At 36.0% G+C, this 15790-nt stretch overlaps 1 protein-coding gene across 3 annotated transcripts; it reads right to left on the reverse strand.

Moving 5' to 3' along the window:
* Positions 1–3104: 3104 nt before the first annotated feature.
* CA1 (carbonic anhydrase 1) lies at positions 3105–12770 on the reverse strand. Of its 3 annotated transcripts, XM_060127763.1 has the most exons (7): positions 12734–12770; positions 12041–12238; positions 10516–10634; positions 7882–7977; positions 7090–7152; positions 4354–4509; positions 3105–3317 (listed from the first exon to the last, which is right to left on the reverse strand). In XM_060127763.1, the coding sequence occupies exons 1-7, from the start codon at positions 12768–12770 to the stop codon at positions 3201–3203; spliced, it is 786 nt and encodes a 261-aa protein (XP_059983746.1). In that variant the 3' UTR covers positions 3105–3200. The 3 variants fall into 3 exon arrangements, with proteins under 3 accessions (XP_059983746.1, XP_059983748.1, XP_059983749.1); XM_060127765.1 differs by lacking the exon at positions 12041–12238; XM_060127766.1 differs by lacking the exons at positions 10516–10634; positions 12041–12238 and having other exon boundaries at positions 12734–12748.
* Between the last annotated feature and the right edge of the window lie 3020 nt (positions 12771–15790).

The following is a 15790-nucleotide window of genomic DNA, read 5'->3' on the forward strand; positions in this document are numbered from 1 at the left end:
TGGTGGATGAGGCTGGGTCTTGTCTTTCTGGTGGCCAGGACCATGTCCGGTGGTGTGTTTTGGATGTCTGTGAACTTGTTATGATTTTCGGCAGCCTCTCTGCTAGTGGGTGAGGTTTTGTTCCTGTTTTGCTAGTTGTTTGGCCTAGGGTATCCAGCACTGTAGGTTGCTGGTTGTTGAGTGGAGGTGGGTCTTAGAGTTGAGATGGAGATCTCTGGGAGGGCTTCTGCCATTTGATATTACATGGAGCCAGGAGGTCTCTGGTGGACCAATGTCCTGATCTCAGCTGTCCCACCTTAGAGGCACAGGCCTGACACCAGGCCATAGCACCAAGACCCTGTCAGCCACACAGAAAAAGAGAAAACGGAAATATATATATATATATATATATATATATATATATATATATATATAATTGCTCCCAACGTCCACCAAGCTCAATTTTGGCCTTATTCGTTGTCTCTTCAGGTATTCCAAAGATGCAGGGCACATCAAGTTGATTGTGGAGATTTAATCTGCTGCTCTTGAGGCTCCTGGGAGAGATTTCCCTTTCTCTTTTTTGTTTGCACAGCTCCTGCGGTTCAGCTTTGGATTTGGCCCCACATCTGTGTGTAGGTCGCCTGAGGGCGTCTGTTCTTTGCTCAGACAGGATGGGGTTAATGGAGCAGCTGATTAGGGGGCTGTGGCTCACTCAGGCCTCGTGGAGGGAGGGGTACGGATTGCGGGGAGATCCTGCAGTGGCAGAGGCCAGCGTGAGTTGCACAAACCTGCTGTGCACTGTGTGTTCTCCCGGGGAAGTTTTCCTGGATCACGGGACCCTGGCAGTGGCAGGCTGCACAGGGTCCCGGGAGGGGAGGCATGGATAGTGTCCTGTGCTTGCACACAGGCTTCTTGGTGGCTGCAGCAGCAGCCTTAGCTTTTCATGCCCATCTATGGTGTCCGCGCTGATAGCTGTGGATCGCGCCCGTCTCTGGAGCTCGTTTAGGTGGTGCTCTGAATCCCCTCTCCTCTCGCACCCCGAAACAATGGTCTCCCTCTCCTCTCGCACCCCGAAACAATGGTCTCCACCTCGTAGGCAGGTCCAGACTTTTTCCCAGTCTCTCTCCTGGCTATCTGTGGTGCACTAGCCCCCTTCAGGCTGTGTTCATGTAGCCAACCCCAGTCTTCTCCCTGGAATCCGACCTCTGAAGCCCGAGCCTCAGCTCCCAGCCCCCGCCCGCCCCGGTGTGTGAGCAGATAAGCCTCTCGGGCTGGTGAGTGCCAGTCCTCTGTGCGGGAATCTCTCCCCTTTGCCCTCCCCACCCCTGTTGCTGTGCTCTCCTCCGCGGCTCCGAAGCTTTCCCCCTCCGCCACCCGCAGTCTCCGCCCGCGAAGGGGCTTCCTAGTGTGTGGAAACCTTTCCTCCTTCACAGCTCCCTCCCACTGGTGCAGGTCCCGTCCCTATCCTTTTGTCTCTGTTTTTTTCTGTTTTTCTTTTGCCCTACCCAGGTACATGGGGAGTTTCTTGCCTTTTAGGAGGTCTGAGGTCTTCTGCCAGCGTTCAGTAGGTGTTCTTTAGGAGTTGTTCCTCATGTAGATGTATTTCTGATGTATTTGTCGGGAGGAAGGTGATCTCCATGTCTTACTCTTCCGCCATCTTGACGGTCCCCCTGCAGTGATCACACTCCAGCTACAGAAACCATATTCCTGTGTGTTCCACGCAATTTCTTTTCAGAAAACACTTTCAAACATTGTAGGTCAAGAGCATCTTTTGCAAATATATTTCTTAAATTAAACTCATACTCCTCTTTTGGCCTTCATGATGACCACTGATAAATTTAGATTAAAATCCTTTCAAGGTAACTTAAGTGAAATAATATGGTCATAGGACAGGCGTAACCATTTCATGCTTTCTCAATATCTGGTAAATATATGTTAATATGCACAGTCAAATTACTTTTGCAAAGAAAGTATTTTATTTTTATAGACAGATTATGGGGGTTGAGCTAAATGAAGTGTTACTTGGGTCCATTACATTTTTATTAAAGAAGATTCACTTAAATTCTGGGCTCCAAATAAAAATATCAAAAGATGTCTCCTAGGATTTTTAGGTACAAAATAAACACAGCCTTTACACAAAAGCTACCTCAGAGCTATGAAGAATCTGCTTTGTCTACCTTTCTATGTACGATTACAGTCATTGAGAGGTTTTGACTGATTCTCTGACATTAGACAAGACTAGAACATTGGAATGGATGTGCTCTTTCATCTCTAATATGATTTCTCAGAGAAGAGAAAATAAGTAAATCACAAGACTAAACAATGGACACAAGATTTGCAGAATTCTGAATGTAGATATGGCTTCAGAAAGAATGGCTTCAGGTTAAGTACACATCTGACTAAAAGCATATGTGATATTTCTATATGATTCTAAGCCAAATGATTCCTTTATCATTGTTATAAATAATTCACTGGTAACTTTTCTTCCAAATTTGAAGTACAGATTCTCCATGCTAGCTAACTAGTTATAATAATGGAAAAAACCCCAACAAAAACAATGAACTTGCTAATGTTGGGGGGGGGGAGTGGAAGCAATAACCAGAAGCATCATTTCCTGTATGAAATATATCATTTTTATCACAGAGTATACAAATGGTAGCAACATGGACCCAGCATAATAATATTAAATCCACTGTCATCCTAGCTGTCTTTGTCTTCAAGAGTAAGCAAATGAATTCTCAACATTTCATCTCAAGCTACTCTTAGGTTATTACATTTGAGGCAAAATACTGTTGCAAATAAAGCATTTAAAATTCTTGAATGTAAATGAGGTAGAAACCTAATGCCTTTTAAAAATAGAGTACATAATAGACAAGAAGACAGGGATACAATTATTTTATTAGTTCAATTAAAATGAATAAAATGGAAAGAGATACAAATAACTAAGAAATTAAGTACAAATCACTAAGAAATTAATTATGTTATAAAGAATTCAACAAAATAGACTTGAATTTAAGCACAAGTTTTGTAAACTTACAGATTACTATTTGAGTTAAGCATTAAGAATAAAAATTAAAGCTTTTTAGTTCTGCAGATTAAATTTGAAAGTAGGCTGTCTTGCTAGTATTCAAATAAACTTGTTTCTTAAAACTTGCTTTATTGGATTACATCAGAAGCAGAGCCTCCCTTCTTGAGGGAGGATAAATTTCTTCTTGGGCCCATCAGAATGAAGCTTTCACTGTTCTGCCCTTCAGAGGCTGGGGTGGTCGGTTGTTGTGCTTAATGGGGACTTCTTTATCACCTTCGACATTTGATAGAAGACTGCGGAACTGTGCCAGCTTGGAGGGAGGATAAAATATTTAAATAGTCAAAAGCTATTAAATTTACACAGAACACTTTTCTTCTAGTATAATTGATGCACTGATATTTAGAAAATCAGGTTGAAGATTGCAGTGGTTTCACAGATACGAAGGGAGGAAGCCAAAAGTTCCTTCACATTTCTTTGCACTAGGCATTTGGCTTAAATTATTGATGATTGACTGGATTAGAATACCAGCTTTCTCATTCTTGGGTAAGAGACTTACCTGCTTGGTGCCTCAGTTTCCATATAGTACTATTTCATTGCATTGTTGTGAAGACTAAATGGGTCAATACATGTAAAGTTCTTAGAATGGTGTTTGGCATATGGCATATGCTCAAGAAGTGTTAGTTACCAATAGGTCACACCGCCTGCCCTAAAGGCTTGTTATGAGAATTGAATGGTGTTTGGCATATGGCATATGCTCAAGAAGTGTTAGTTACCAATAGGTCACACCGCCTGCCCTAAAGGCTTGTTATGAGAATTGACTGACAAAACGTACATAAGTAACCTAATAAAAGTAGTTGCTCAATCATTGGTAGTTACTATTTTCATAATTATAAACAATAATTAATGAGATATTTTGTTGAATATTTATGAGCTTAAGTTTCAAAAAAGAACAAAAACCCATGTCAGCTATCAAAATTTGCCACTTGAGAGTCACAATTCCCCAAAGTCTTAATAGTACTTCTAGTGCCAGTTTTTTCTTGTTTTTGAAACTCTTAGGAAGATATTTAACAAAGTTGGAATTTTCCTTATTAAGGCAAAAAGAATAGCAAGAGTTCTGAATCTCATATATTTTTTCTACATAAAGTAAAAAAAGTGTTTATAAATACACTTTTATTTTTGATTATTCAATAGACTTTATGTCACAAATAAATCTTTTTCAGTTGGAAGGGAAAATGAACTCTTCAAAATCTAATTGAAATAATAATTTCTCCCAATAATTCTATGAATTGAAATGGTATTCCTGCTTTGCACTTCTAATGCTCACTCATTCACCTTTGAAACTCTACCTGTTCTGAACTAATACTGATGTTTCCCTTAAAGATGATCCAGATTATGCTCTCATGAAGAGGAGGATGAGTCAGAGAGCCATGGTAGGTCCAGTAATCCCGGGATGAAGGAAGGAGAACAGAGGGGTCAAAATTTGTGAATGGGGCTTTTTTGCCCTGAAAGAAAAAGAAAAGTAATATATTATTATATCATGATATAAACTATTTGCATCATTACATATATGACATATATGTTATATTATTTGGTAGATAGATCTTAGCTAAGAAGTTAATCAATTTTTCTACTATATAGTATTTCATGACTGGTGTGTTTGTGGATATAAACAATAAAAGTAATAGAAGATTGAAAATATGCTACACTGGAATTTTGACTGAGCAATCTGCCTCCTTCTTCATTTGGTTGAAGATAAGCAAAGATTCAAAAAGTTTTTATTATCTGTATTCTTTAAAAAGATAGTTAATTTCCAGTATAAAACATTTATTGCTTCTCTAGGAAAGATACCAGATACTGTTCCAGTGGTAAAGATATTTATTGACATGTATATTGGTATGTTTTATCTTCATTCTATTTATTCCTATTTTCTTTTCTGATTGGTTATATTGGTGTATAGAAAATGAATTGATATTTGTATGCTAATATTTTATGTAGTCAACTTTATTAAACTTGTGTATTAATTCTGTTTTTTACCTGTTTGATTTGTATTTTCCAGGTCGATGCCAATGATTATATCCTCTGCACTTGAGGATAGATTTGTCTTTGTTTCCCTAATATTTATCCAAAAATGTACTCTTATTTCTTTCCTTTTTTTATTACATTGATTAGGACATTTATTGTAATGGTCAGTTGTGGTGGTCACAGTTGACACCCTGGTCTTTTTCTTGATTGAATTTGAAAGGCTTCAAATATTTCACTACTAAGTTTGATGTTTGATCCAAGTTGGTATGTGATATTCTTTCTTAAGCTCAATAAGTTTTCAGAGACTTTTCTTTCTTTTTTTTATCTTCAGGAATTGGCATTGAATTTTTATCAAATGCTTTTCAAGCATCTAACAAGTTTGTAATATGGTTTTTCATCTTTAATTTGTTACTGTAATGACTTATATTGGAAGATAGTCTAATATTAAACTATCCTTGCATCCTGGGGATAAAGTCTACTAGTTTGGAAACATTACTCTTTTAATATACTGTTGAATATGATTTGCTGTAATTGATTTTAATATTTATTTTAGCTATATTCCTAAGAACGATTAACCTATGATTTCCTTTTTGTGGTGTTCTTACCCAGTTTGGGTATTAGGATTCATTTAATTAAATCAAAATAAAGTTTTCTGTCCTCTAATCTGAGCAGTTTAGTTAACAGTGGCATGATTGTTTCTTAAAAGTTGTGTAACACTTCCCCATAAAGTGGTCTGGGCCTAGAGTTTTCTTTCACTAGATACGATTTTTACTATTTTTTCAATTTCTTTTTAGATTCTTGATCTGTTTAGGCTTTCACATTTTGAGTCAGTTTCTCTGCATTTTCCTAGAAATTCATCCTTTTAATCTAAATTTTCAAATTTACTGGTATAGTATTATACAGCTTACCCTTGAACAATGTGGGGGTTAGAAGTGCTGAACCAGGAGTGCTGAACCCCTGCACGGTCAAAAATCCACATATAACTTTATGGTCATCCCTCATAACCACAGTTGTGCATCAGCAGATTCAATTAAGTGCCAATTTTGTAGTGCTATAGCATGTATTTATCAAAAAAAAAATCCATGAATAAGTGGACCTGTGCAGTTCAAATCCATGTTGTCCAAGGGTCAAGTGTACACATTTTTCTCCTTTAAAACTTTTTACCACATCTTTAATTATGACCCAATCCCTTAATTCTAATAAATTTTTTGTATGTGTACCTTTTTTTCCATCATCAAACTTGCCAAAAGTGTGTTTTTTGGTTGTTTTTATCCAAAGAATCAGCTTTTCATTTTAGTAATAAAATTTTACCTTGTATATATTCATTTTCTTTCTTATTTTATTAATGTTTTGCTTCATCTTCATTAATTATTTCCTTCTATTTTCTTTTCATATATTATTTTTTATATTCCTGAGTTGAGTGCTTATTTATCTTCAGACTTCCCACTTTATAATATATCCATTTGAAGATTAATTTTTTTAGACTCAACATGAACTAGATTTATTTTATATAAAAATACAATGAAAGAAAATGACATATCTCTGACATATGATTTAACTATTTGCTATTAAAACAGTAAAGCTAAGGTTAAATATATCATAAAATCCACCTTTTTTTCTTTCTTTTTTTTAAGCTGACAGGGGGAATCATGGTTATCAGACACTGCATATTAAAGGGATTTTAAAACAATACCCTTAACTTCTGTATTTTTGTATTGATAAAAAATAAAGATATCTTTCCCCATGATGTAAAAAATTCACATTTTATTTGGTTATAGTTTTTAAACAAATTTGAACCACTATGAAACCCATTCTTCTACAGGCTTCATCCTGCCAAAATAGATGACCAATAACTATGAAAAACAAAACTAAAATAAAACAAATATCTGAGTCAGAGACCTTTTCAGAAGCAAGGAACATCTAAGTAGTACCTTGATTTTCAGATTGGTAGTTTGTGCTTCGGCCTTCCTACTCCTCACATCAAATATGCAATTAAATGACTTCTGTAGTTCTGCGGATTCTTGTTCTCTGATTTAAACTAACTTAATTAGTCTATTTACCTTAGTTTTAACTGCTTTTAGGGCATCAAGTACTTTCTGCAGGTTTGGGTTGGCCTGACCCACCTGGAGATTAAAAAAAATAAAGTGTGAGATAAAAATTGTTATCAAGTCAAATCCTATTTATTTAATTTTTTTCAATTAAAAACAGTAACTGAAGAAAAAATATGCAAGTGAAAATATCAGAATTTAACAAAACTGTAATGCAAAAACAAACCTCCTACTTTTTGTTCTATTAATTATAATTAGTACAATGAATGTCATGTTGTTAGTGTTCAATAAAGGTTAACTAGAATCACTATAATTCCAAAAGTTAGTCACCCAAATATACTCACTTTAATAACTTCCCTATAGAACTTTTCAGGGACTCTCCTACAGAGGATGTGAACAAATCTTCCATTTTAAATATCAGTTGAACTTTATGGGACAGAAATCCTCTTAATATATTTTTCTTAAGAAACATTAAACTGATAAACTCCTGACTCTATGAGGTAGGAAGTTTAGAAGAAAGGGACTTTGGAAGAGCTGAAAAAAAAATTAGCTTCACCTTCAACACCTTCTCATTTCATCTCTACCTGAAATTTATTTCTCTCTTCAAGTGGGAAAAGCCAAGAGAAAACAAACTAAAATACACTAGGGAACTGTTCGTTCATCTGTGGTCAGCCATTAGTAGAAGGGGAACTTTCCAAAAAAAAAAAAAGGACTCAAATATTCTTTTGTCTTATTTCATCCTATTTTGAGGTCTGATTGGTAAGAAATAGTTTTAGCAGAGCTCTGTAACTCTCTATAACTCACCTTCATCAAAACACCAATAAGTGCCAAACCATCAGCCTGTGAGGCAGCTTCAGCAAAGCTGGAGTACTTCGCAGAATTCCAGTGAACTATATGAAGCTAAAAATGACAATGTGGTTGAGTAGTTATTTATACCATTGTGAAAGTAAAAAGTAAGTTAGACATTAACTTGTTAATATATAAAGATATATCTTGGCTTTGATAGATAAAACTTATGTGACCCTTCATCCAGGGCATGGAAAGGGCTATGTTCTCACTCTTAAGAAAAGTTATCTGTGTGCTGAACAGAGTGGGCAAGTGCAAATACTGGAACCAGTAAGTAAAATGTCTTTTCTCACAATATCATAACTATTCAATATTACTTCTTTTTTTAAAAAAAAAACTTTGGTATAAGAAGATCAGGAATTCTGGCTAACTAGTTTGGGGAGAAAAACAATTTTCTCTCACTTGAGGTACTTAGTAACTTTATGAGAAGGGGTTCCTGAAGTATCTGGAGTCTTGGCCAAGGACAGATTCTCTTGAGCATATCCAGACACATCTCAAGCCAACATCTCCAGCCTAACCTCTCTGTGGAACTCTAGACTTGTATACCCAAGTATGTGTGTATGTCTTCTTGATACTTTCTTGATATCTCCACATGGATGTTTAATATGAATTTCAAACTTAATATGGCCAAACTAGAACTCTTGACTTCTTCCTTGCCAGACCTGTTTCATTTTCCCTTCTTAGGAAAAGGCACCACCTTCCATCTAATTGCTCAACCAAAAAATACAACAGTTTGTCATTAATTTCTTACTTTTCTCCATTTATCAACATCCATCTTTCAGCACATCTCATAGATTATACCCCTTCACTTGGTTTACAACTTTGAGTCTTTTCATTAGCTGCTGATTTTCTCTGGGTTGTCCTTCCCCATAATCTTTCAACAGCAGTATTTTGACTTGAATTAAGGCTGAACTCAAATGCCAGTTCTGAAAAAATCCTTTCCTGACCACCCAATGTAAAGTGATCATCTGGTCACTTGTATCACTCTAAATCAAACCAATTCTCTCCATGTCATGTATCCCTTCCCTTCCCTTCCCTTTCTTTCCCTTCCCTTCCCTTCTCCTCCCTTCCCTTCTCTTGCCTCCCCTCCCTTGCCCTCTCTTCCCCTGCCCTCCCCGCCCCTCCCCTCTTTCCCTCTTCTTTGTCTCTTCTCTCTCTCTTTCTCCCCATGTCTCCCTCTCTCCTGCTGTCCCTTCCATCCTCTATCCCACCATCTGTCATATGTTAAACTTTGTGGCTAAGTGCCTGTCATCTCTACCCTGGATTAATTTTATTTTTCTCAAATTAAATGAGAGAATCACCAGTTTATATTTCTTAAATACAACCAAATGTCCTCCCCCAAAGATGCTACTAATACTAATTTAGGCTTTCAGCCCATTTGATTTTAGTCCACCTTCAATTTTATGAAGGAGAAATAGGAAAAATACATTTAATGGATTTCTGCAACATTGAAAGTTATTAGCCTGGCTTTACAATGTAACATAAAGTAAGTTATATTTGTATACTATTCCCAAATCCTCTATTAAAATGAAAAATACACAACCTTGTACCTAACAATCCCTTTTATGAAAATCTGCCCTACATAATTGCTTTCACTAGGGTGTAAGATACATGTACAGATGTATTTATTGCAGCATTTTTTTTTTTTTGGTAAAAGCAAAAAGAACAGAACAAAAAGGAAAAGGCATTGTAATTGTCCATATGTAGGGCTCAGCTAATAAATTTTAACATGCATACACTGAAATATTGTACATACAGTAAAAGAAGAGGTGCAATTAAACCTACAGACTTGAAAAAATGATCATGATAAATTGGTAAGTGAAAAAAAAGCATGTTGGAAAACTATATGTATTACGAACTCATTTTATAAAAGTAAAATAAAAAAGCCAACCAGTCTATATTGGTACAAATGTATTGTATATTCATACATATGAAGAGCAAAAGTTCTTTGTCTTTAGTCTCCCATACCCTCTGTTGACAGTTTGATGCAAATGTTCTTTATTTTTCCATGGATATACAGACAGAATGTCTTGAATTGGATCACAAACTTCCATGTGGGGGTGAATCAAGAGGCCAGAGGGTAGTGGCCTGAGCCAGGGAACCTCAAACCCTCATCTAGAGTATGCTACTCTGTGATGACTCCTGTGATTAAACTTGCACTCTTAGTAGAGTCTTACTGAAGTGTTCCAGCCTAGCTACACCTATGCTACTGGTGTGTCCAAACTTGAACATTTAAATAAGAAAAGAATGATGGTGTGTTCCATTTGGGGGTCGGAGTTTTAAAAGGAGAGCAGCATTTCCCCTTGAGGCTAGTCTGACATCAAGATAACTTTTCAAGGCATTCTGAAATGAAAGAGTATTCTGGGGTTCATGAGTCTGACTCCAAGTTCACCTGCCTCTTTCACATGAAAATTTCCCTCTATTGCCAAACACAGTGTGTCTGTATTTTATTTTAATGGAGTCTGGGAGTGCTTTTCAGGGACCAGAATGCTCATTCCTTTGGAGCCATTATAATGGAGTCTTATGTTATAAGGGAGCTGCTTCTGGGAGGACTCTCAGTGTAGTTCTCGCTCACTCGTTAAGCTACCTTACCTCTGCAGAATATTTGACTCCATCCACCAAGTGCTCAGAACCATAGTCATCTTTGACACCCCAGTGAAAATGGAACTGATGGAGCCTATAGCTTTCAGAGAGAGGACCGCCTTTCAGCACTAGAAGAAAAAGGAAATTACTGTTAGTGTTAGTGTTACAATAATAAACTGTTAGTGTTAGTTAGTGTTAGTGTTACTGTTAGTGTTACAATAATAAACTGTTAGTGTTACAATAATAAACTCCAGCTTATCTTTGCATTTAATATAAACTAACATTAAATTGGATTGAGTAGAAATGAAAACAAACAGTAGCGCCAAAGTTTCCATCTTGTTGGTTTTTTTCCCCACATCCACAATGATGGTCTTCGTATGTATGGTGCACCCTACGATAGTGCATTAATTATATATAATTCTCAGCACATGAGCTGTAATTTTACCTTTTTCTGCCTTCAAGAAAGCATATTGGAAAATGAGTGAATTATATGATTACAGGGCTTTCCTTGAATCTGCTTTAATTTGCAAGTTCATTCATTCATTCTTTTAACAAAGACAGTAGTGGGCAGTATGCATCAAGATCTTTAGTAACAAATTACTCAATACATACCTTGTAACTGATCAGGACACAAGAGGGTATCTTGACAGCTTTGTTGAGAATCCCTAGCCAGGGACCAAAAGAATATTCCAGCAGAACAGTAAGGTCACTTTTAAAATTCTAACATTGAATGACCATGTTTCTTTAGAGAGTCTATCCAATCATACGATTAATAAAACACACATAATACCAGACCTAATCCTAACAATGGACATAGCTGCAAGGTGTCTAAAATTTAGGCTCATAACCTTGTAGGAAAGTGCTAAAACAAATTTTGCCTTTTGTCAGTAGAGTTGTTTTATGGAATTGTCATTTAATAAATTATTCAGTAAACAGTTTTGAAAATTTTACTATGTGCTAGATTCTGGGATGTGAAGATAAAAATTCAGTCACTATGGCCTAGTAAGGAGAGGGGAATATAGACAAGTATACTTACGCACAGAATTGTTCCATGCAAGATGCACACAAGACCATTTTCTTACTGGCACTTCACAGTTACGGACCCATTTTTCTGGTCACACAAATAAATATATTCTTCACCTCTGTTTATCTTCCCTACTAGGCTCCTCCACCCTCATCTCGATTAGAAAATATTTGCCTTTTCAGTTTTTATATTCATGATGGTCCATAGACCTTTTTGAAAAGCTACTGTTTATTCAGAGGGTGTGAAGTGAGCAAAAAGACATTGGAAACAAGAAGAAATGGAATAGTGTCCCTGAAAAGGAGAGGGACTGAAAAAAGACAGATCTGGGAGTCCCCAAAATCATCTTTACCACTTGTAAATTTTCTAGATATTCAAGATGCCTCACCAGATTCCAGCAACATTACACATGTGCACAAAAGACTGCAGATGGTCTTTTGTGTTTCTTAAAGCCCTATTGTTTTAATTTCCCCAGTAAAGTCGAAGAAAAATTAGAAGGGTCTTTTGGCTCACCTGATCGATTATCATTGTCCACAAAGTTTATGTGGAAGGAATGTCCCACATTGACGATTTCTTTGGCTGTGTCTGGACTGTAGGAGACACTGATAGGTTTGAGAGAGGCATCATGTTTGGTTTCACTGGTTTTGATGTCGATGGGAGATTGGTTATTTCCATTTGCGATGGGGTACAGCTTGCCCCACTGTTCAGGACCTACCAGGACAAACATACACTTACAATCAAAACTTGATCAAATCCAATGTTTTAGGAATATAACTTTGTTTATTAGATTAGGATTTACTGAGGATCTTAAATGATATTCTGTTTAACTTAATGGAAATTCAGTGTTTGAGAATGCCCCTTTTCTATGCTATACTATAAAATGGTGTATTTGTCAATACAAATAATATGCTCATAGTCTGTGGGATCAGACTATACATATTTTACCTTTATAGCAATAGATTTCTAATATACACATATGGAGAGAGAGACAGAGGGAGAGAAAGGAAGAGAGACAGAATGCATTTTGTAGACAACAATGACCCAAAGGACAACTGCTAAGAATACATGCAGAGCTATTATAATTCAAAGTCAGGCAAACCAAACCATTAATCTATGACTACATAGGTACTTTAAGTGCTCAATATCTCTTTTATTGGAAAAGGGAAGAGGCTGTTATTTGATCTACATGAACAGAAGAATGTTTACCATTTTCACCATCATATCCCCAGTCAGGACTTGCCATTATCTTCTACTTAGTTTTCTTTTTCTGAAAACAAAGATAATACCTGAAATAACTAACTGCAACTGAATGTGCAGTAGACAACTGAAACCACAGTTTGTGGGTTTTTATAGAACCGTCTCTGTCCTTAATAGGTTACTATTTCATCATCTCTACCTATCAGGAAATATATGCATGTAAAAAAAAAAAAGATATTGTAAAAGAAGCCCACAAGGGTAAGGTCAGTTCCAATTGTTTTATTTTCTTATATTGTAAGAGAGAAATATGGAAATCTTAGCTTTTATAAAAACAAGCACTGTTTCTCTCATGTTAGTAGAAGATATGGCTGACTATTATCATATATGATTCTTTGAATTTCTAACTGAAAATGACTGTGCACTTGAGATTTCCAATTTTTACCCTTGCTGGACACTTAAGCAATACTAGCAACAGTAATTTAGTAAGAAGAATAATTTGCGTGTTTACAGGCTGATCAGAACAAGTATCATGATGTTAATTTAAAATCAGGTAACAGAATCATTAATTATTTGTAATATATATTATTCATAATGGTACACTTCAAAGACACACATGATGAGAATAAAGTCCATTTTTAAAGGAGTTGGGATTCATAAATGGAGAAGATTTTATTAATATTGAAATTAAATATGTTCCAAAATTTATGTTACACATCAAATACAGGTCTACTGGAATAGAAGGCTTTCTTCTGTATAGTTCTATACAATTTATAGAGCACTTTCATATTATTTTATTTTACCATCACCATTACACTCATAAATCCTATACAGTGAGAATTATCATCTTGTGGCTGAGAAATGTTGAGGGTCTTCACCACAACTAGCAAGAAGCCAAGAAGCCAAGACTTGAGCCTCCAAGTCCAGTTGTTTTCTTTACTACACCTCTGCTGAATGCCACACTGGGTGAGCTATGAGGTGGATGATCCCTAATTCTCTTTCTATGCCCACAATTCTCTTAAGTCCAATTTAAGCTTGGACCAAGGTGAGACTTGCCACCTGTTGAGTGATGAGAAGATCTACAGAACTTTTCAAGGAGGCAAAGAAAGCCAATTAGTATGTGTCAGACTGCCTAGGTCCATATTTCCAAGGCTCTAAATGTGCTCAGAGGAAACAAAATCAGAAAATATAAGCTTCCATAGTAATGACTGATTTCCATGCCTTGGTAGTCATACTTCCTTTCACACTCTGGAATTTTCTGAGTTACCTAGGCTTTCTGAAATAAGTGAATCTGGCACAATTTTTAGCAAGGCTGACCAGAGGCACATTGTTTGTCCCTTTTGGCTAATGATAGCCAACTAGCTCAGATGCAGATGGACTATGTATGGCTCTTGAACAAAGTCGGAAGAGGCCCAAGCTTCCATTCCACACTTTAGTAGGCAGAAAAAACTATTACTTAAAAGGGAACTTTTTTTAAAGGTACCATTTATTAAAGCTCCAGTATTACTCAAATGCTAGGCTAAACAGTTTATATGCAGTAATTCATTTAATTCTCACAATAACCAAATTAGGCATTAAAATGTGTATTCCACATAAGAGGAAATTGAAGGCATTCCTCAGGGTTATGCAAAGCTTGTAAGTGGCTGCTTATATCTTACAAGCCTAGGGTTTAAACTTAGATCTGTCTAACTCCAAAGTTTGTACTCTTTCTTAACCTTCCACTATCAACAAATGCCCATTGACCTCAACTTGATTCTGTTTTCTGGAGGATTGGATTGGTTAATCTGGTCTGGTCTGGCTTAAGATGACCAGTAGTCAGACTTGACCCTTGGGCTACTTCATTCTAGACCCAGAGTCTCAGGTTGGCCAGAAGCTCATGGAGTGATAGAAACAGGCTACTCTTTGCCAGATGCCTCCTAATTGCTACTTTGTTAAAAGTAACTTTAAATCAAACTACTATATTAATCAACCTATTTGGAAAAAAGGACAACTTCCTTTTCATTACATGATTATGTGATAATTCATCACATGAATATTTTAACATACATATGGGATTGCATTTTATTTAAAGTTTTAGGCACTAAATTACCTTGAACCCTAACCATTATGACCCTTTATTCCATTATGTACCCAGGGTGTGTTTGTGTACATCTACAAGCAGAAAACTATATAGAGAAAGGATGTAAAATTTAATGAGCACCTATGGTTTAAGTCCTAACATAACACTCCTCCCATTTACTTTTATCCCTCTTTTTCTGCTTACAAACTTTGCCTCTTTCAGCTTAATATCTGTACTAAATCCAATATGTCTCACTTTGTGTTCTCTTTACTTTCACCTGTAGTCTCCTCACAGTATAATTTTCTAGGCCTGTGATCTTTGGACTGCTTTTGCATACCAAGGAGTTCAGTCTACACAGCCTCTGCTCTTCTAAACAGTTTATTCCCTAAAACCATCAAGTATATAAACACATATTGAAGAAGGCTTTTTTTTTCCCCTGTTAGAATGTTCCAAATAAATCCGTATGTACATGGAATTGAATCAGGAGCAAGTAGGCTGATGGAAAAACCTATAGTTTTTAAAAAAGTAATGTAAAACTACGTAAATAATTTTGATAGAGAATTGGCTAATTGGTAACTCTTAGAAGTATCAAGTTATATGCCAATTATATGTCAATAATATGGAAAAAACAATTGTAGTACTTTAAATAGAGATTTTTAAATGTTGAAAAAATGATGTGCAGAATGTTTAATTTTAATGATTACATTGGTTTAATTTGCAAATTTGATGAAAATGTATTAATGGGCTGAGGGTAGAAGGGAAAGAAAGATTTCTTCCTTTACCTTATGAAATGGAATTTTAAGAGGCCAAATATTTACTGAAAAAAATATTTAAAGATAAAATGTTAATATTATCTTGCCCTTTAACCATATGCCATAATTTTCTCTTGACCTTCTTTCACAATACATAAAATTCTTGCAACAAACACACAAGCAAAAAGAATTATGAAAAGTGATAAAAGATTTACTATTATTATTAAGGAGAGCTATTTCACCGTGCACTCATCTAGG

The sequence above is a fragment of the Lagenorhynchus albirostris genome, chromosome 17, assembly GCF_949774975.1.
Source record: "Lagenorhynchus albirostris chromosome 17, mLagAlb1.1, whole genome shotgun sequence".
In the NCBI taxonomy this organism is placed as follows: domain Eukaryota; kingdom Metazoa; phylum Chordata; class Mammalia; order Artiodactyla; family Delphinidae; genus Lagenorhynchus; species Lagenorhynchus albirostris.